General features: G+C 48.1%; 1 protein-coding gene across 3 annotated transcripts in view; it reads left to right on the top strand.

The window, feature by feature from the left end:
- Positions 1-1,751: 1,751 nt before the first annotated feature.
- Positions 1,752-22,625, top strand: part of MATN2 (matrilin 2) — a 129,427-nt gene continuing 108,553 nt past the window's right edge. For 2 of the 3 annotated variants that reach the window (XM_037131125.2, XM_037131123.2), the window contains exons 1-2: positions 1,752-1,992; positions 14,849-15,016. In XM_037131125.2, coding sequence (XP_036987020.2) covers positions 14,875-15,016 — 142 coding nt within the window. In that variant the 5' untranslated portion in view covers positions 1,752-1,992; positions 14,849-14,874. The remainder of the gene's footprint in view (positions 1,993-14,848; positions 15,017-22,625) is intronic. The other variant, XM_037131124.2, reaches the window with a different exon arrangement.

The following is a 22,625-nucleotide window of genomic DNA, read 5'->3' as shown; positions in this document are numbered from 1 at the left end:
ACAAAACCTCTGAACTCACTCTTCTTTTGAATAAGGCTTTCTGTACACTAAGCTGGAGGCAGGGCCTCTGTCAGAAAAGGCCAGGCTGGCTTTCCCTAGCGGCCTTTATTCTCACTAACTTGCCTTCCCTCCGAAGGGAATCGGGAAACTAAGGCAAGGTTTTTTTTCTGACTTGACATTTCAAGACGTCGCACTCCCCTTTGCTCTCTTTCCTTCTGGCAGACCTGAAGATCTGTTCACAAGGCAGTGCGGCTCACTGACCCGCCCGACTGGGCCCCAGAAGTGCTCCACAGAGATTTCCTATTCTGAGGAATTCCCATAGAACTCCCTGGGGGGAAAACCATTTTGGTTGGCATATACCGGACTCACTGGAATCAGTTACTAAATTACAACTCCTTAAAATCTGGAAGGATTTCAGAACTGCTATTGTTCTCCTGGTAAATTACTGGATCACATTGGTGTCTTGGAAGAAGGCAACACATTTTAAATGTATAATTTCCAGAAACTGTAACTCAACTTCCCCAGCTCCTCCGGGATTTTCACTGGCCCAGACTCAGGAATTATTTTCATCTGTGGATACAAGACTTCAGAGACCAGACATTTCCTGAAGACCTTCCACTGCTTTCTGACCTTTACCTACCTCCTCCCTACGAACTACAAAGAAACTTCTGATCAGCACGCACAACCGAGTGCCCAGTGGGCCTAAGGTGCAGGATAAGAGGAATGTGAATCCAAGATTTTTTTCTTGGCACTGTGGAACCTGATGGCTTCAGTATGGTAGCCCCTTTTTTATGGGTAAATTCAATTACCCACTCCTGGAGCTTTTCTGAAGAATTGATTTTGTATATGGTGTGGGTTTTCTGTTCTTGCTTTTTTTTTTTCTTTTCCAGAAACCACCTATCAACAAATAGGAGTTGATGGTTAGGAGGAACAGCAGCCAAGAGCACTTAAAGTATCAGACTGGCACATTCAGAGGTTTTGAAATTCATTAACTCAGTTCTGCTGCCTCTCCCCCATAGCTTGTTAAAACCTGAACTGGAGGCGTGGGGTTATTGGTTTGGGGAGATTTTGGTGCCCTTATTAGGAGGTGTCCTGGCCTATTGTGCAGAGCCCAGAAACCCCGTGTTCTCCCACTTTACGAAACTGCACACATCTTCACCCGTAATTTCAAAAGTCTTGTCTGAACTAGACTTTTCCTGCTCGTTTAGGGTAGGAACTTTGCTTCCTTTCCATTCTGGCATCCTCACTACCTTTATTCTTGAGCCTGTCCTTGGCAGTGGACTCTGTTAAGATGACTGGTGGGGTCTTCCGGGCACTGACAAGAGAGGTCCTGGCATTTGTCACCAATTATTCCAATTCTCGTCACTTTTTACTCTGCCATCGTCATCGACCGATGCCTCCTGCCAATCGTGACCCCAAGTTCAGGACATAGGACCCCTGCCGTGCCTCCCTTCCCCCTGGAGATGCTCTCCTCCCACACCCGTCCACCAAACCACCAAAGCTCCCTTAGTTCTGAGCCTGCGGCGCCGGACCCCTGGGGTCCGACGCCCACCTGGGCTTGCTTACAGGCCCGAGCCGAGCGGAGCCAGGTGGCAGCAAGCAGGGGACACCGCTAGGGTGCCCAGCGCTCGGGGCTGCCCGCGGGGTGGAGCGGCCCTCGCGGCCCTCGCGGCCGCTCCCTCGCCGCGCCTTCCCCGTCCCCGAAGCGGACACCCCTCCTTCTGCCCGCCGCGGCGCCGCCCCACCGCCGCCCGCCCGCCCGCGCTGGCCCGGAGCCTCCCAGGCAGCCAGCGAGCGAGGGGAGCGCTCGGGGATGGGACTTGGAGGCGGCGGCCAAGGAGGATACAGCGGCAGCGGCGCGGGCTTCTTGCTCGGCTCCCGCGAGCGGTCCCCGAAGACACCCGCGGCTCTCGACGCGGCACGGAGGCCCACGAGGAAGACCCAGGTGGCCGCGTCGCTGTCTCGCGTTCCGGGCGCCGGCGGCGGCTGCAGGTGAGCAGGGCGCGTTTTCCCCGGGACTCTGCGCCGCCTCGCTGCCCCGGGGCGCAGACAGGCGGACCGACGGACTTAACGACAGACAGACAGCGCTGGGCTGACCGACGCCCGCGGGCGTTGTACCCCCTCCTCCCCTCTCGCCCTGCAGCTCCGCGCGGCCCGGAGCGCCAGGCGTCTCTTCCCCGCCCTGGGCCCATCGCTCTGTCCCCTCGGGACACACGCGACAGGGAGCCGCGCTGCCCCTGCCTCTCGCGGGCAGAAGTCAAACCACCCGGGTCCCGCGAGTTGGGCGCACTCCCTGCGCGTGGCGCACCGCACAGCAGCCACCTCGCCGTGCCCCGAGGGGGCGCTGTGCCCCGGCGCGGGGGCGCGCAGACCCGGTCTCCACGGACGGAGGAAAGGGAGACTTGTCGAGCGGGCGAGCCAGGTTGATGCCGATATTCACGCCCTCTCCCCGCGCCCCCGACCATGGTCTGCTGGGTCACCGAGGTTCTGTTCTTTGGCTTTCTATGGCAGCTTCAGCTCCAGCTTCCCTACACTGTGGACAAAGGAAAGGGGAGGGCATTTTATTGTAGTTGCCAGAAACCCCGAGGGTAGTTTGGGGAGAGGACAGAAAGATGGAGACTCTCTCAGTAAGGTCTGCAGGAAGCCAGCTGCTCAGGAACGCGTACTCCCAGCCCGAACGTTTGACCCGGCTCCCAGCTGTCATAAATCAGGGAGCCAGGATGCATCTGCACCAAGCGCATTTAATCGGCTGTGAGAACGCAGAGAAACAACCAAGGCTGCAGGGGACTGGGGTCAAGAGCGGGGACACCGAGGGTGGCCTGCCGAGATTGCCTAGCTTAGTAACTTTGGAGTTACCCAACTGTTCTATTCAGTTTCCTCACCTATTTAGTGGGATCCCCACGATGCTGCGAGGATTATTCAAGTCCTTAGTAGAGTAGTCCTAGGCGCATCCTAAGGTTAGACGGTGTTTCATTACCCGTCTTTCCAGAAAAGGTTAGGGGTTCCTTTGAGCAGACAGACACCTTCTTCCCAACTCAGGAAGAGAGTCTCTCCGTGGATACGTGAAGGAGGCAGATGTTCTGTGTGTTAAACTGGAGTCTTCCATTTAGGGTCCACTATTGCACAGTTCTCCCAGTCTGCTTTCAAAGTGACAAGATCATAAAACCATGTCACGATACCGAGATTGGTTTGTGGTCCGGAAAGGTTCCTCTCAACCGCTGAAGCTCGGTTCCTTAGCTTCAATCCCCTGTGGAGGAAGCAGAGACCTGTGGCTCTTCACCTTCCATTTCCCTATTTTTTTATACTTTTATTTGAGCCAATAGAATTCAGTCTCAAGCCCCCCAAGTTGCCAGGCCTCTCCTTTCTACAAAGCAAAGTTCCTTGCTTCTGGAGCCCACACCCAGGCAAACTGGAGCCACCGGGGCCTGAGCCCCCTCATTGCAGGTACCACACAGTCCACCTTGGACACATCCTCAGGCAGCTGTCGTGGCCGAAGCTTAGCAAACAACCTGTCTCTCTGTCAGCAAGAGGTAGTTGGAGGGAAGCTCAAGATAAGGAAAGGGAAATAGACGATTGCCTTTTGAAAGACAGAGAATAAGAAATTCATTGAAGATTCTAGAAAGAAATCCCACTGGTTCCCTATAAACAGCTCTGTCCCGGTGCCTTAGTGGGGGCAGGGGTTGAGTCCAGGGTGCGGAGGGAGAAAGGGCTACATAGATACAGGCTCAGGTCTCAGGACAAGCAAGCCGAGCGGCTGGCCTTTGTGGGTGTTGGGCGCAAAGCTGGGCAGTCAGTGGGGCAGGCCCTGAGGGGATCCCATGGGGAGTGGTTGGGTCTAAGACCTGTCAAGTGGGCAAGAGAGTCTCTTAGTGCTTCCCCGGGACGTGCCGTGGAACACATGTGCCCCTGAGAGAATCCTTCCCTGGGACTCCCCATTCTTAGGAAAGCTCGGGAGGACTCCCCTGTTAAACGTGTACGTGGGAATAATTCTGGAGGCTGGGGGAAGAGGAGGGCTGAAGTGCCAAGTGGAGAGCGGAGCATGCCATCACGGTTGCTAGTAAACAGCACCAGGGAGACCCTTCCAAGGGAGCAGTTGCCACTTGGAGCTCCAGACGTGAGATCATTTTTGAATCCTGCCATGTGGCTCGCTCGGCAGACAGCCACCAGTGCCTTACCCAGCAGGACCCTGAAGGGGGATCAGAGAGAAAGACAGGGCTGGGCTCCATTCCAGCAGCCTGAGCTGTTGTCACCAACAGGTGGTAATGGTGATGGCGATGATGAGAGATAGTCAGGGTACAACCTGGAACACACTGATCTTGGCCCTGAAGGACCTGGGTTCCAGTCTTGACCCTGCCAGTCACACCACCTGTAAGGATTTTGAAAAGTTACTTAACCTCTCTACGCCTCAGTTTTCTCATCTGTAAATGGGGAACAGGATTGATGGAAGAATTAAATTAGTTAACACACAGGAAGTGCTTAGTACCTGGCTCGGAGTGTGTGCTCAATATTTATTAGCTGTTCATATTATTATCTGAGCCTTGGTTATATCACCCATCAAATGGGCAAGATACTCTCTATGTGATAAGATTGTTGTGAGGGTTAAATGAGATCATGTGAATTAACCCACCAGTGTGTAGGATGTAGTCATGCTCAGAGGACGCTGGCTGAAACCAAAACTTTACCAGAACATCTGCATGCAAAGTCAGTGGCTGAGCGGGCGGACCAGCTAGCATCTTTGGAAAGGTCTTCAAAGGCTGTTGTCAGAGGAACCTTGATCTGCCCTTGGAGAGTGTGGCTCACTCCCCATTGGAGTCCCCCATTGATATTTTAGGTATTACTTTCCTGTGGCTGCTATAACAAATTACCGTAATCTTAGTGCCTGAAACAACAACACAAGTGTATTCTCTTCCACCTCGGGAAGTCAGAAGTCTGGAACAGCCGTGCTAAAACCCAGGTGTCCGCAAGGCAGCTTTCCCTCTGGGGGCTGGATGGAAAAATCTGCTTCCTTGCTCCTTCTGGCTTCTAAAAATTACCTATGCTTCTTGGTTCCTAGCGTCTTCTTCCATGTTCAAAAATAGCAACTTCCAGTTTCCTCCTCCTCCTCTCCTGTTCCCTCTCCCTCCTCTCTCTCCTCTCCCTCGCCCCTTCCTCTCCCTCGCCCCTTCCTCTCCCTCGCCCCTTCCTCTCCTTCTTATAAAGACCCACGTGATTATATTGGGCCCACTTGGATAGCCTAGCCTAATTTCTCCATCTCAAGATCCTTAACTTAGTCATATCTGCAAAGTCCCTTTTGCCACATAAAGTAACATATCCACCTACCCATAATCTCAGTTGTCATTACTCAGTCAAACCAGCGAAGAGTAAGGGACATTGTATGGAGCTATTGGGCTGGAATCAAGGGTTAATGATCGTGTGTGTTTGTGTGTGTGTTGGCGGAGGTGTGGTGTGCATGGTAACATGGGGTTGGATTATGGAGCTTGGAGTGATAAGCTAAGGAATCTAGATTTTTACCCTAATGGCATGTGGAAGTCACTGGGGTTTTTGAGCAGGAGCACGGAAGCATGGTATTGTGTTGGGAAGATTGAATTCAGTGCTCGTGCTGAGTGGATTCAATAGGAGAGATTTAGAAATAGTCTGTTAATTAGGATTGTGTTCAATTTCAAGTTACAGACAGCAATGGAAGTGGCAGGGGCTTCCCAAAGGAAGTTTATTTCTGTTTTGTGTTCTAGAAGTCTGAGGGCAGTGAGTCCAAAGTGAGAGTGGGGCCATTGGTGTCCCCAGTGTCCGGGCGAAAACAGTCTAAAGAGGAACAGCTGGGCTCGGCCTTGGCATCTGTCTGGGGCAGAATTAGGGCCAGTTTGATTCAACACTTACTGACCTTTTGTTGCTCAGTAGATGTGTTCATTCAAGCTTTAGCTATTTTCTAATAAATCTAAAGATTTATTTACAACACTTAGCACCCAGCATGTGGAGGATACAGACATGACAAGGTGTAGTCCCAAGGAACAGCTCACAGTCCAGGCAGGGAGGTAGATAGGCTAGCACCAAAAAGAAACCAGGCGCTAGAGCAGGCAAGAAACCCATTGTCAGGAGTATGTAGGAAGCCAGTCGTCTTTGGGAAAACTGGGAAACATTTTAGAGAGTGGGTGACATGAGCTGAGCCTTGAGGAATGAAGACAGTTTGCATGAGTGTAGAAAGCAGACCTTCCAGGCCAACAAGAAGAGACCAGCATGAGTGAAGGCACCCAGCTCTGACAAGAACCTGAGTTCTTCAGGCACTGCTGGGGGTGGGGTCAGGGCTACACGTGGGACTGTCCCAGTTGGAGAGGCGGGCAGTGGTCAGTCATGGAAGGCCTTGAACATTAACATTATGCCGTAAGGCCTAATGTAGATGGAGTCCACACAGAGAAGGGACAGGACCAGGAGTCGAAGGACCTGAGGCAGGAAGAGCAGTTCCGAAGCTCCTGGAAGGGCTGGGGGGAGAAATGGAGGGACAGAGAGTTGCTGCTGTGGTGGCCACAGTGAGGAGGGCTGGACAGGGCAGCTACTCAGAGGCGTGGAGGCCAGGGCTTGTCCACGCATGAATGCCATGCTGGTGTGAGGGAGACATGGAAACGCGCCCCCAAGTTTCCAGTCTGGGTGGCTCAGCAGATGAAGTCGCCTTAATGGTGAAAGGACTTGAGCGAGAAGATGACTTTGTGTCTGGAAAAGCTGAGCGGGCAAGCAGGCCTGCACGTTGCCCAGTAGGGTGCAGAGCACAGACAGGCAATGCCAGGCAGCATCAGAGCGAACAGCGGCCTAACCTTTGGAGCCACCCAAGAACCACAGCCTCAAGGCTTAGCAGAGGTGGGGTTCCCATCACCTGCCAAGCAGGGATGGGGACTCCAGCATTAGGTGGGAGCCAGGGAGGTGCAGTCTCTGTCTGGGCCGGTTGCAGCTCTGGGACCATTACTCTGTGAGCACGGAGGGTAGTCTGTGTGCTGGTCTGGGGTGCAGATGGAGCGGCCTTGGAGGGACAAAAGTAATGAATCTGATGTCTAAGAACTTTCAGAACTGGGGGAAGGTGATTTGAAATCTCCCCCCTCTTTTTTTTTAAATAAGTCAGCTGACTTCCTGAGAGATGGCAGGATCGAATCTCAGCTTTGTCACCTAACTAGCTCCAGGGCCTTGGACACTGTCCTTCCATCTGTGCGTGTTAGTGTTCCATCCGTAAATCTGGGGACTCATCCGCCTCACAGGATGACTGGAGGGACCAAAAGAGCTGAAAATATACCGAATGCCTAGATGGTTGAGTGGCTTATAGTAGGCTCTTAAAAAATGTTACAGTCCCCCCCCCCCTTTCCTGTCTTGTCCTGAGGCAAGCCTTGACCACCTTGGAGGATGTCACCTCCAGCCTTCTTCAGGGATGTGCTGGCCAGTGGCTGGTCCAGGTCGGGAAACACTGCTTCCAGGCCACATCTGTCATTTGGGGCTGACACATTAAAGCCCAGAGAGCTGAGTTACTTCAGTGAAGTCACACAGCGTGTTGAAAAAGAGCCAGGCCTGTCCATCCAAGGCCCACAGCACATGGCGTTGGTGCTGGTGGGAATCCACTCGCTGGGCCCTTAATTGGACCAGTGATGCCTAGAAGAACCCAGCGCTAAGAGGCCGGAACAATCTCCTTCTCTCTCTTCCCCTATCCTCTCGGCAAAGCTAAATGAAAAGACGCATCGTCACAGGGAGGGGCAAGAGAAGAATTGATAAAACAAAAGTCAAAGCTGTTGTATTTAAAAAAAAAATATTCTCTCCCTGTTCCCAAATGCTTTTTATGGAACCCGTTCAGCTCGAATGAACCTCTTTCTCAGCACAGCGCTTCTTCACATGCGCTCATGGATGAAAAGAACTGTTTCCCAAACATCATTCCGTTTTCCAGCTCATATTGGCTCCTGTTCTTCAGGAGGCTGTCAGTTGTAAATGCTGAACTGCGTAGCAGTTATTAACCTGGGCTGCCTGCACTGGCTTATTTTTTCTTGTTTCACTGCTACTGCATGTGTGTTTTTAAAATCTATCTTGTCTGACATTAATATTGCCATACTGGTTTAATATTGAAATATATTCAGTATCCTTGTCCCCATTCCTTTGGTTTGATTGATTTATTTTTAATCCTTGCCCAAGGATATGCTTCTCATTGATTTTCAAGAGAGAGGAAGGGTGGGGGTGGGAAAGAAAGAGAGAGAGAGAAACATCGATGTGAGAGAGAAACATTAAGCCTGTCCGTGCCTCGACCGGGGATTTGAACCCGTAACCCTTTGGTGTCTGGGATGATGTTCCAACCAACTGAGCCTCCTGGCCAGGGCTGTTTAGTTTCTTTTTAAGCAACTTTTTTGAAATATAATTGACACACAGCAAAATTCATCACATTTAAGTGTTACCAGATTTGGTGAATTCAAACAAATGTATAGAGCCATGTAATCATGATATAAACATTTCTACCACCCTCCCCAATTTCCCTCAGGCCCCTTTGGGGCTGATTCCCTTTCTCCAGCCCCAGTGTCGCCCTTTGTCAAATGTCATATGAATAGTCAGTGAGTATGTGATCTTTTTGTGTCTGGCTGCTTTCACTCAGAACAACTATTCTGAGATTCATCCAGTCCATCATTCCTTTAACTGCTGAGTAGTAGTATTCCATCATATGGACGTACCACAGTTTATTTATCCATTCATCCATATATGGACATTTAGGTTGGTGCCAGTCTGTAGCTTTCACAATGAAAACTCCTGGGAGCATCTGAGTCCAAGTCTGTGTGTGGACGTGTTTTCGTATCTTTTGGGTTGTTGGTAGGGGGACAAAACCTCCCAGTTTCTCCACGTGGAGGCATTACCTGGGAGGCAGGACTTTCACTGCTAAAGCCCAGGCTGTTCTGGGCAAACCAGGACAGTTGGTCACCCTCAGCTGTGTCATTTGAAAAGTGTACATTTGATTTTCTAGAAATTGCCAAATTGTTCACCAAAGTGACTGCGACATTTTGCATTCTTACCAGCGATGAATTGGGGTTCTGGTTTCTTCACAGTTCTTTGCCAATACTTGGTTATATCAGCCCTTTTAATTGTAGCTATTCTAATGGAATCTCATCGTGATTATAATATACATTTTATTTTATTTTATTTATTTATCTTTAAAGGGGAAGAGAAGGAGAAAGGGAGAAAAATATCAATGTATAGTTGCTTCTCGTGCATACCCTGCTGGAAACTGGCCTGCAACCCAGGCATGTGCCCAGACTGGGAATCAAACCACGATCCTCTGGTTTGAAGGCCCGCGCTCAATCTACTGAGCTACACCAGCCAGGGATATAATATGCATTTTTTGATGACCAGGAATATTGAACATCTTATATGCTTATTAGCCAGCTGAATATTTTCTTTGATGATAGGACTATTCAAATATTTCTTACATTTTCAGTTGGTTTTTTTCTGTCTTTTTCTTTTTTTTTTTTAATTTTTTTATTGATTATGCTGTTACAGTTGTTCTATTCCCCCTTTATTCCCCTCCACCCTACCCCCATCCCCACCATCACCCCCCCTTTAGTTTATGACCATGTGTCTCAAGTCCTTTAGATTCTATATTTCCCCATGCTATTCTTGCCCCCCCATCTATTTTCTATCTACTGTCTATGCTACTTATTTTCTGTACCTTCTCCCCCCTTCTCCTCCTCCCACTCCCCTGTTGCTAACCCTCCTTGAGATCTTCATTTCTATGTTTCCACTCCTGATCTAGCTGTCCTTTTAGTTTGCTTTCGTTTTAGGTGTGGTTGTTAATAACTGTGAGTTTGTTGTCCTTTCACTGTTCATGTTTCTTTAACTTCTTTTTCTTAGATAAGTCCCTTTAACATTTCATATAATAAGGGCTTGGTGATGATGAACTCCTTGAATTTGATCTTATCTGAGAAGCACCTTATCTGTCCTTCCATTTTAAATGAAAGTTTTGCTGGATAGAGCAATCTTGGTTGTAGGTCTTTGGATTTCATGACTTGGAATACCTCTTTCCAGCCCCTTCTTGCCTGTAAGGTCTCTTTTGAGAAATCAGCTGATAGTCTGATGGGGACTCCTTTGTAGGTGACTGTCCCCTTAGCTCTTGCTGCTTCTAGGATTCTCTCCTTCATTTTTATCTTGGCTAATGTAATTACGATGTGCCTTGGTGTGTTCCTTCTTGGGTCCAACTTCTTTGGTACTCTCTGAGCTTCCTGGATTTCCTGGAAGTCTATTTCCTTTGCCAGATTGTGGAAATTCTCCTTTATTATTTGTTCAAATAAGTTTTCCACTGGTGGCTGTGCCTTTCCCCCTTCTGGTACCCCTATAATTCGGATGTTGGAGCGTTTAAAGATGTCCTGGAGGTTCCTAAGACTCTCCTCATTTCTTTGAATTCTTGCTTCTTGACTCTTTTCTGTTTGGCCATTATTTGCTTTCTTCTGGTCCACTCCATTGATTTGAGTCCCAGTTTCCTTTTCATTGCTATTGGTTTCCTGTGCAATTCCATTCATTTCAATTAGTTTTGCCTTCATATATTTGTCTAATTTGTCTGTATAATCCACCAGTTCTGTGAGGATCTTGATAACCAATGTTTTAAACTGTGCGTTTGTGAGATTTGCTATTTCTTCATCGCTTAGATTTATTTCTGGGGCTCTGAGATCCTCCTGCGCCATTCTTGGTCTGTTCGGGCCCTTTAAGAAGTGGTGCCTTGGATTCCCAGGTCGCTGGGTTGTGACGCTGTATGTGGGGGCGTGGCCCGAGCGGGGAAATGGCGACCCCCTCTGCCGCTTCTCACAGCTGGGTGCGGAGGAGCAGTGCCTTAGGTGGTTCACCTGGGCCGGGCCGCTCAGAGTCGCTCAGAGTCGCTGGGTTATGACGCTGTATGTGGAGGTGGGGTCAGAGCAGGGAAATGGCGGCGCCCTCCAATGCCGCTTGCCGTGGGGACCTGCCGGCCCGGTCCAATCGCCCACTCCCTCGCCTGTCCACCCGCGCACAAATGCGCGACCTCAGTCAACACGCAGCCCCGGCCCGGCTGTCTCCCCCGAGGTCGCTCGCCTGGTTGCTCGCGCGGTTGCTCACTGGGTCCAACCCTGCGCCTGGATTCCGCACCTGAGCCCGTCTGACCGAGTTTTCCTGTGCAACCCCTGCTCCGCCAGCCGCTGGTTTCGCCCCTTACCGGTCAGGCTGAAGAATTTGTTGTTAACGGACTTCCAAAAAGTTCAATTTTCTGTGTTCTGGCTGTGTTTTCTGTTGCTAATATTTAGTTTTCTCTAATCTTGGTTGTGTGAGAAGGCACGGCACATCCACCTATGCCTCCATCTTGGCGGAAGTCTTCCTGTCTTTTTCTTTTTGAATTATAAGAGTGGACGTAGTCTGGATAGAAGTCATATATCAAATACATGTTTTGCGAACATTTTCTCCCAGCCTGTGACTTACCATGCCATTGCATTATGAAAAAGGAAAGTTTTAAATACTTTCTGATACTAAAATATATTTTTGAATTATGGATTTGTATGTCATTATTTTAGTATAACTGTCATAAGTAAGCGTAAAAGCTAATGCACATTAAATGTCTTAATATGATGAAATTAACTACTGTTAATTTATCAATTGAGTTGATTGCAATATGATGACAATAATAGTAACAAAACAGGTAGCTAATGCCTTCTGAGCACTTGCTATGTGCCAGGCAGTGATTACATACTTTAACTTGTGTGGACTGATTTCACCCGTTCAACAACCAGGTCCGTTTTTCTCTCCTGTTGGACATGAGGAAACTGAGGCACAGAGACAGAGGCAGCCTGCTCAGGGTTAGACAGCTAGACGTGTTTAGTTTTATTTATTTTACTGTTTTGAAAGATTGTTTTTTTAAATTTATTTTACATAGTTGACATACAGTATTATATTAGTTCCACGCATGCATAGCTGGGGTTATTTTTAACTCTGTGCCCTCCACCTGCCCTCAGGGCCTTTGGTTCATCAGCGGTGGCCTGAAAATGCAAAAGTGCTCCAAAGCCACAGTAAACCCAAACTGCGTGAAATAGTATTTGCTTTTTCTGAAAATGCTAATTATCTACCCCATTGTGTTCTAAGCATTTGGATTTAAGTGCAAATGTGTCAGAATGGAGGTGGGCCTTGAGAGCATGTTGTATGTATTTTGAAATAAATAAACACGGCCTATGTACCGTGGTCACCCCCGATCTGTGGGGCACATGTCCCAAGACCCCCAGTGGGTGTCTGAAACTGTGCATAATACTGAACCCTGTGTATAGTATGTCTTTTTCCTATACACACACACCTTGTCACTTAAAGGAAGCCCTTTACGGTTTGTCTTTGCTGCATACAAACTGCCAGCATCACTGGCCTTGTGCTTTGTGCGTAAGTAAAACGAGTGCTACTTGGACGCAGGCCCTGCGCTAGGCCTCCACAGTCATCTGCTGACCCAGACGGCTGCTGAGTGGCCCACTGATGGGGAGCACACGTGGTGAGGGGACGCTGGGCAAAGGGGTGGTCCACAACCAGGCCGGGCCGAGCGGAAAGGCCTGTGACACCATCACATCGCTCAGACCAGCGTGAAGTTTGAATTTAGGAATTATTCCTTTCTGGGATTTTTCATTAAATATTTTTGGACTGTGGTTAATTGTAGGTAACCGGAACTGCCGAAAGCAAAACTGCAGACCCAGGGGCCTACTGTATTTGCTCATTTCAGAGGAAGGAGAAGAGCATTAAAATAATAAACAACACATAAATGATGAAACACAAGTAGAATGAGTATCAAGGAAGCTTGAAAGTAGGTTTAAGATAAGAGAAAGTTTTTTTTAAAGAATGAAACACAAACTGTGATTGAAAAATTACAATAATAATAATGATAATAATAATAAAGCACCAGAGAAAGAAGCAAAAATCTTCTAAGTTCTCATCCTTTTCTCAGAAGGAATCTCACAGTTAAAGCTGTGAAAAGGGACCAGTCCAATCAGTAAATAGTTTAATTTGTTTAAAAAGGGGGCCAGTAGCTCTCCGTGATAAGCCAGGGTGCTCTGGAGCCTAACCCCTCTGTCAGCCACACAACCTCACTCGAGTTACTTAACCCCACCGAGTTGCTGTGGGAATTAAATGACTTAATACCTTTAAAGCACTTGGCTGAGCGCCTGGCATATAGTAATCCCTGAATAAACACTGGCTATTTTAATATACTTTTAATGCAAGGTGAAAATGGAACTACCTCAGTACGGCAAGTATGAAAAACCGTGGACTCTGAGGTCGACATGCTGGAGTTTGTCTCCAGGTCAATTCCTGAAAGCAGTGTGCTGAACAAGCAGTTCACTTAATTATCGAGCATCGCCATCTAAGCTCCGGAAATGGTCCTTGCCCTGCTCTGCCCTCCTCCCACCTCGGCAGTCGGCTCAGCGATGGCCTTTCATGAAGCAACTTTTGGTGACTTGACCTGCAGATAATTGAATTTTCTGCTAATCAGTGAATTGGCAAATTGGCCTGCTTACCCTGAGTTGGAATCTCTACTTGGTCACTTATTTCAGCTTCGTAACCTTGGTCAAATTATGAAATTTCTCTGAGCCTCAGTTTCCTCTTCTCTAAAAGCAGAAATCATGACTCTGATGTCTGTGAGATAGGGGCAAAGGTTAAGTGAAGGCCCTGGGTGAAATTGCCAAGAGCAAGAAAAGGACTTAGTGAAGACTTTGTATGCAAACGATACTACTTAAAAGTTGTTCCTCCCTGAATACTGCCTCCTCTACACCTAATTTGCATCAATTAATAAATTGCTCTGACACCCATGATCTTTGTTGATTATGGAAGGATACATTTAAACCCAGTCCCAGAACATGGCCTTCCCCATGGGGTTTTGTCCCCAGCCAGAATAGTCTTGACATCATTCACTGAGTACCGCTCTCAGCCCAAATGATGCACTGAGATTGGCCATTGTGGGAAAACCGGGATCTGACCATGTCACTTCTCTGCTCAGAATCCTTCCTCCAAAGCCTTCGTTCGTACCCTCTGAGCTTCTCACTCAGCATCTGGTTTGATCCTATGCGTCTCTTGTCCCCTAGCCGCTTTACTAGCTTGGTTGTCCCCACTTCCCCAGGTGTGCCAGGCACTGTTCTGCATGCTGTAGTGACATGTATTAACTCACTCCGTTAACTAACGTTATCTCATATCCCCATAAGGTTTGGACAGGTTAAGTGGCTCACCTAAGGCACACACATGAAGTGTTGGAACCGAGATTCAAAGCCATACGGTCTGGCGCCAGGGTCTAAGCCCTTCACCACTGCGTCATGCTGCCTCGGAGCAGATGTGTGGGGGAGGCTGGGAGGCCCACTATGTGGTGCCGACTGATGTCACCTACATATGAATTTCTTGGGAAATTTATGTTTATTAATTTGTGCCATTCACTATTGTTAGACTGAAGGAGTATTATTACGTGGAATCTTCAGATGTGCTTTTTTCTTTTCCAAATCCAAGATGTAGAATGTGACTGTGAGTAACTGGTAATAAACTTAATTGAGAAGAAACTTCAGGATGGATATTTTTCCCCTAAAGTTTTCTATTCAGTCCTATAGTGACCAAAGGGACAAAAAATCCCAACTATGCATTCTCTGCTCAAAGTAACTAAGAACCTACCAGTTGCGGTCGGTTACCTGAGTTCTTGAGGATCACTCACACAAATGGCATTTTAATTACACGTGGTGTGTGTGAAATGTGAGAAGACAGAGCGGGCGGAGGGCAGAGGGGGCGGGCAGAGGGCAGAGGTCAGAGGTCTGCAGCGCCCAGAGTTCAGTGAGACCCTGACGGCTCACCCCACCCCCTTCCCCTGTTGTGTTTGTCACAGCTTTGCCCCCTTTCCCCTTCTTGAAGATGGAAAAGATGCTGGTGGGCTGCCTCCTGCTGATGCTCGGACAGACCCTCCTCCTTCCGGCCAAGGCCAGGGAAAGGCCACCCTCGAGGTCCATCTCCAGAGGCAGACACGCTCGGACCCACCCCCAGACGGCCCTCCTGGGTGAGTGATGCAGGTACCGCCTGCAGAAGCAGGCTGGAATGGGTGGTTAAGGGTGGGTCTCCAGGCCAGGTTGGGGGGGGGGGTTGGACACCAATTGCTGAAGCTCTCCTGTCCCTGGGTCCCCTGGTGGGTGTGCTGGGGGAGAGGGGATCTCGCTGGCAATGAGCACATCCTGAGTTGAGGAAGGGGTTGTACACAGGCTTTCAAAATGATATGAAATTCTCTTGGAAAATCTCTTTTATTTCCAAGCCTTCCATTTAATTGGATGACTTTTCTCTCATGTGCAAGGGCAAGATTTTCCATCTGAGAAGGTCATTGTTGGAATTCTCTGGACAAGTGTATTATGGAAATTTTTTATGGTGTTTGTCCAGTTAATCTGTGTTAATAATACTCCCCGGCCTGGCAGCATGGGAAGCAAGCAGAGGGTTTGTGGCAGGTGGAATCAGGCACAGAAGACAGGTGGGGACCTTGTGAGCTGGGTCAAGATGCCAGGAACACAAAAGGCCAGGGGGTATTGATTCTGATTCAGTGAACACGTTTTCTTCAGGTGAATTTTTTTCTTTCTTTGAGAAAAAGGAAAGTTCATGAAAACACAGAGTATAGATAAATTGTCCAGGTTGCAAATGTGGGCTCTGGTAGGCCCAGGATGTGGGGGGAATAGGAAGGTCGGCCATTGGAAGAAAGTAAGTCCTGGCTCTGCTACCAACCAGATATGTACACTTAGGCGGTGTGGTCTCTTTGAGGTTCAGTTTTCTCATCCGTAAAATGGGAATGTTAATGCCGTCCTTGGGAGATTTTTGTGAGGAGAAATGAGGTGATATCTGTAAACTGTAGCTATGCAATGAATGGTAGCTTTACCATGACTATCATTCCATGAAGTCAGTTTCTGGAACTGTTTTACATTTGCATGTTGTTGGCCAGCCTCTCGAGTCTACGAAGGCCACTAAGAGAACTAACTGCCCAGTGGCCTGGTAGCCTCAGCATCCAAAGTGACAGAGACCAAAGGGACCCATGAGCCCTGTTTTAAGAAGCCCGATCTTTACTGATGTGAAGCTAAATGATGACCCCGTGCTCCTGGGCCTTCCATGTCTTTAGTCTCCTGAGCTTCCCCATTTCTGTGCTGATGTAAACCTGAGACTTCTGCAACTGAGAAAAGGACTGGGGGACTTTTAGGATGCTGGTTAAAGGTTTTTTTTTTAAAAACAAGTTTCAAGATGATAAACATGTATAAATGTACAGAGAGAACTGGAAATACTTGATTTCTGGATAAACAGCAGCAATTGCATAGTTGTGTTTCTGATGGGGCTGCTTTCAGAATGAGCAATCACACACTGAGCCAGGAAAGCCTATTCCTTCTCTTGGCTCAAAATGAATGAGTGAATGAATCAATCAATGAATCCATCAATCAATCTTTCTTTGTTGCATGCGTACACACACACACCCCACTCCTGGGCCGCCCCCAGTTGGCAGCATTCACTGCCCTCCTGGGCCCTGAGCTCAGGCTCCCAAGTGGAGACCCCTACTTCTGAGGTAAGGGATAGCAGCTGTTTTGCCAAAGGCATGAACCCCACATCCAGTATTACCTCCTGGTTTTCATTTTGCCAGAGAATGTTCCAAGGACAGAGAATAGGATGGAACATGGCACATGTCCCACTCCAGGGACTGGCAAATGGCCACTTCCTGACATGCTGGCGGGCTGCTTGACTTAGGAACATAGCTGAGTGAGTGAGAATCCTGAAACTGGAAGGCAGACATCGCAGCAACCTTGGCCTCGATGCTCAGGAGGCCAAGAATGTGATCTGCTTTCGGTCTGTCTTGGACAGGGAATGGAGACGGAGAAGCCGTGCCCTCTGTAGTCGCTGCCCTGAGTTTGAATGACGTTCTCTTCATTTTTGGAATATGGTGTCTTGTGTTTCCTGGGTGTTTGCTGTTCTCAGCCTCTTGTTTTCTGTGCTCAGAGCATCACTCGGGCCACGTGGTGCTTTTCCTGGGGCTGTACTTGTGATGTCTGGCCACATAAAGCATTTCACTAGTTACTTCATTACAAAGGTGTCTCTGAAAGTTTAAGAGTAGAAAAGAAGTTGTTTCTTAGGTTATTTTTTGTTTGAATTATCTGATTTTTTTGGTAGAAAGTTTATCATTTATGACTGAATTCAGGTCTGACTTCCAGTAATAACTTGAGTCCATTAAAAAAATGTAGTACGTTCCTCTGCGTCTCCTGTGAATGAATGACTGCAGGCTCCTCGGGCAACAGCCTGGGACTCGGGGCCACAGGGGCCGGTCTCTTACTTCACTCTTTTACCTGTAGTTTCTGCGTGTGCCAGACATGAGGGCTTTAAGGACAACAGCCACAACCAGGAAGCGCCCGTGTTGTGGGGGAGACAGACATTTTTAAAAATCGTTCACTTGGTGCAACCTGTGCACAGCAGGATGGGCAAGCTAAGTGACAGTCCGCTCTGCCTGCCGCAGGCTCGCAGGCTCAGTGTGAGGCTGTGGTTCTCAGACTCTCCGTCTCAGAGTTTGTTACACCGAAGAGTTACCGAGCATCCCCAGGGGCTTTCGTCGAGGTGGGTTAGAGTTGGATTGGTCAAGAGTTCCTGGATCAGAAACAGACACAGAGAAGTTTTAAAAATATATATATATATATTTAAGTTTATTTAATTGTTGTTCAAGTACGGTTTTCTGTCTTTTACTCCCATCCCAGCCCACCCCCCCAGTGCTCCTCACCTCTTTCCCATTTCCCCCCACCTTAGTTTTTGTCCATGTGTCCTTTATACTTGTTCCTGTGAATCCTTCCCCTTTTGTTTTAAAAATATTAATTAATTATCCGCCAAGATGGAGGCGTAGGTGGAAACACTTTGCTTCCTCGCACAACCAAATCTAAAAACAATAAAGTTTTAACAACAATAAATGCAACCAAACCACAGAAAATTGAACAATACAGAGTCCGAAAATAACGAAATGCTCAGCTAAACTGGTGAGAGGGGCAAAGCCAGCAGTGGAGCGGGTTGGGCAAAAACGACCCCCCGACCTGGGCGGCCCGCAAGCAGGATCCCAGGTGTGGGCTAGCAATGGGAAGGTGCAGCGCGGCTGGCTGTCTGAGGTCACGCATTTGCGCGCAGATAAACCAGTGAAGAGACGAGCATTGAGACAGACGGCGCAGGGCAGTGGGCTGGCACATTTGTGCTCAGATAAACAGGCAGGGGCGAGCGGTGGGACAGACTGGGCGAGCAGAGAGGACCACCATTGCTCCCTCTCTGACCCCACTCCCACATACAGCATCACAAACCAGCAACCTGAGTGGCTCCGCCCTGGTGTACAACTAAGGCTCCGCTCCTCATACATAACAGATATGAACAGATCAAAACGTAGCTCAAGAACAACTCAGAGCTCCAGAGCCGATAAATCTAAGTGATGAAGAAATAGCAAAACTTTCAGATGCACAGTTTAAAACACTGGTGATCAGGATGCTCACAGAACTGGTTGATTTTAGTCACAAATTAGACGAACATATGGAAGGCTAAACTAATTGAAATGAAGGGAAATACACAGGACACCAATAGCAATGGAAAGGAAACTGGGACTCAAATCAAAGGAGTGGACCAGAAAGAGGAAATAATGGCCAAACAGAAAAGAATGAAGAAACAAGAATTCAGAGAAATGAGGAGAGTCTTAGGAACCTCCAGGACATCTTTAAACGCTCCAACATCCGAATTATAGGGGTACCAGAAGGGGGAAAGGAACCGCCACCAGTGGAAAACTTATTTGAACAAATAATAAAGGAGAATTTCCCCAATCTGGCAAAGGAAATAGACTTACAGGAAATCCAGGAAGCTCAGAGAGTCCCAAAGAAGTTGGACCCAAGAAGGAACACGCTAAGGCACATCATAATTATATTAGTCAAGATTAAAAATGAAAGAATCCTAGAAGCAGCAAGAGCTAAGGGGACAGTCACCTACAAAGGAGTTCCCATAAGACTGTCAGTGGATTTCTCAAAAGAGACCTTACAGGCAAGAAGGGGCTGGAAAGAAGTATTACAAGTCATGAAAACCAAAGACCTGCAACCAAGATTACTCTATCCAGCAAAGCTTTCATTTAAAATGGAAGGACAGTTAAAGTGCTTCTAGATAAGATCAAATTCAAGGAGTTCATCATCACCAAGCCCTTATTATATGAAATGTTAAAGGGACTTACCTAAGAAAAAGAAGATAAAAAAGATGAACAGTGAAAGGACAGCAAACTCACAGTTATTAACAACCACACCTAAAACAAAAGCAAATTAAGAAGACAGCTAGATCAGGAGTGAACAAATGAAGATCACGTGGAGGGTTAGCAACAGGGGAGTGGGAGAAGGAGAAGGGGGGAGAAGGTACAGAAAATAAGTAGCATAGACAGTAGATAAAAAATAGATGGGGGGGTAAGAATAGTAGGGGAAATATAGAATCTAAAGAACTTGAGACACGTGGTCATAAATGAAAGGGGGGAATGGTGGGGGAGGGGTGTACAGAAGGGAGGGGAATGAAGGGAGGAAATAGAACAAATGTAATGGCATAATCAATAAAATAAAAAATATATTAAAAAATAAGAAATTTTAAAAAATTAATCAATTTATTAAAAAATAACAAGAATAAACCCATAACACATCTTATAACAGAAATAAGATACTTTTCTAAAATACGGTATTTTCTAAACTTAAAAATTAATGCAAAGAACAGCACTGTTCTTCGCTTTTGCCAGTCTGCTTAGCGTCTGGCTTCATGGAAGCTAACTGGGTCCTCGCTCCTCCCCTGTTCCACTGGCCAGGAGGTGTTGCTTTCACTGGACTCCACGAGGAAGATATGGCCCCACACAGATACGTGTTAAGAAGGAAGAGGAGAATTACAATATTTTTTCATATAATTATGAGTATTCTTGTTTGATAGTCACTAAAACTTGACAAATGGTATAGTTTCTTAAAGGTTAGTTGCAACGTGGAATCTAAAACCACATCATCAAAGTTTTGGTACTTTATACACTCGTTAGAGAATGAGAGTAAAAAAGGCAAATTAGTACCATTATGAAAATAGTTCTGAGTTCATGGACCCTCTGAAGGGGTCTCAGGGACCCCTGGCACATGTTGAAGGGGAGTGTTCCTGGTGAAGACGGCAGCAAGGTGGAGCCTCGAGGGGCCAGGAGGCAGGAGAGGAGTGAAGACTGAGTGTGGAGGTGGGACCTGGTCATGCCGGCTGGGCATCAGGTCTCCCAGGCCGGTGGTCTGAGCTGGATACCAGCCTGGAGATGGCAGATTCCAGATCACTAAGGACCTTGGGGTTCCCACAAAGAGTTTGGGCTTCATTCTGTAGGGGTGGGAGCCCCTGGCTGACTTTGAACAGGCAACAGTGTTGTTCACTGCTTACTCCCTTCCTGCCCACTGTGCCTTCTGGACAGCTTCAGCCTTCCTGGGCTCTGGCCAAGGCCAGGGAGATCCTACACTCCCAACCCACCAGCAGAACAGACGAGCACTTTCTCCAGCTCAGGTTCTTTCTAGGCAACCACGCTGGCGCTGGCGTGTAGAGTTGGAGCAGCAGGGTGTGCTCTACCCAGAGCACGGGCTCCGGGAAGTCTTCAGATTCTCCCTCTCTGCACCCACCCCCCACCCTTCATCAGTGGCACGGGCTCCCTTTCCAACTCCTCCCTCAGCCCCCTCCAAGAAGCGCTCCCGGGAAGTCATGCTGCTCCCCCAACCCTTTAATTACTGCCTGCTTTATTGTGCACATTTTTCTCTTTATTATAACACTGTCATATGGGGAGGGGTAGTGGACCTGTTGCCAGGGCAACCAGGGAGGGCATATAAGCCTTGTTGAAACCTTAACCCTCCTTGCCCAAACTCCCACTGTATTCTTGACTCCCCCATGGTCTTGTTGACATGTATGTTCTAAATTTGCCAACCTAGCTCATTTGATTTCTACTAACTAACCTTGAAACATTTTCCTTTTTGTATAATAGAGTCTCCTTCTGATCAAAAGAACCCACACAGGGTTCATGTTTGTGTTGTAGGACAGCACTTGGTGACACAAGGACAGTGGATGCAGGAAGTGGGAGGTAGAGATTTCTAAAGGAGGCTGGCTTCATGGTGTGCGCAGGGCATGATGGGAGCTGAATCCCCACTGCTAGAAAAAGTCCAGAGGTGCTGGCAGTGGTGGTTAATCCAGAGGCCACAGAATTAGTGAAATTTCTTTATAACAGTTGATTTACAACTTCAAAATAAAGCTAATGAAAACAATCTGAGAACTCACTGGTACAGCCCCAAGTTTGGTTCCTTGGAAATCACAGTGTGGGGTGGATGAGGCCCTTATTTCCTTTTTTGCACACATCTCTCACTAAACCTGGCATCAGATTATGAGTAAAAACACAGAGTGTATTTTTATACAAGGAGGTGAAACCTCCCGAATTAGTGGTGTGACCGAAGGAGTTGCCTGGCCTCCAGAATTAAGCGTAAGAATATCCTGCTCTCTGTTGCCAATGGACGTTTTTGCCAACGGATTAATAATGATTAACATCTTCAAGCATTGCTGCTAGAAAATGAATTTTCACTCTTTAAAACAATCCCCTAGTTGACATTTGTCAGCACCCTCAGGGAGGAAGGAAGCCATCAGAGTTTCTAACCCACAAAGGAGTGACCCATTGAGGCCACCAGTCTTATTTGCTCTGAAGCCACTTTGCCCTGGTTAGAACCTTTGTCCCTTCCCTGAGCTTTCCCAGTGCCCTCTTCCTTCCACCTGGAATATTTTTCCGTGGTCAAGGCCTATTATCAGCCAAGGCCAGGTTAAATGCCACCTCCTTCTGTAACCAATCCTTGTGGGTCAGGGGCCCAAAACAAGGTCCTTCCACCCAGTGCTGCCAACAGAACAAGACTGAGTTCGGCAAAGCAGGCCAGAAACTTTATTCCTTGGTCAGGGTATAGGGAAGGGCGAGCTCACACTCTAACGGCATCTTCCGATTGGGAAGGAGCCTCTGTATTTATAGGCTGTGGTGTGGGGTGATTAAATTCTGTCTGGCGTGCGTGTTTATTCTTCTGTTGCACTCGGCGCTTTTCCACACGGTACCCCATCGCCATCTTGGTCTTTGCCCTCTGCCCTCCTCATTTTGCAGTGGGGAATCCCTTTCAGCCTGTAAGGAGGCATAGCTCATGCCATAGTTTAGGTATGGAGACAAGTTAGGGTCTTTTGGATGGTAGCTGGTGACGCTTCCTCTCCCTGCCAGGCAGGACCCTCCCAGGACCGGCCCCATACACCGTGGGTCCTCTGCTAAAGTGTCCGTCATGTCTGCCTTACATTCGGAGGGGCAGTCGTGGCATGGACCCGAGAGGGATTCCTATTCTAGTCACTTCTGTACTCGCCTCATTTTCGCCACGATACTGTAAACCCTTGAAGACAGGGACCAAGTGTGTGATTTCTCACAGCACCTGTGGAGGGTACTCTCATTTACTGAGCCCTGGTGTGAGGAGGGACATGGTAGCTCACTAGCATGTCCCCCCACTCCACCCTCCCCCACTGCCCTACCACCCTGCCACCCTGCTTCCCCCAGTTTGGGAAAGGGGAAAGAATGCAAGTATTAGGGGCAGATGTGC

This window comes from Artibeus jamaicensis, unplaced genomic scaffold (genome assembly GCF_021234435.1).
Source record: "Artibeus jamaicensis isolate MK-2021 breed Jamaican fruit bat unplaced genomic scaffold, CSHL_Jam_final scaffold_916, whole genome shotgun sequence".
NCBI lineage: Eukaryota > Metazoa > Chordata > Mammalia > Chiroptera > Phyllostomidae > Artibeus > Artibeus jamaicensis.
The sequence above is the reverse complement of the archived record's forward strand: the minus strand, read 5'-3'. Positions and strand labels throughout refer to the sequence as shown.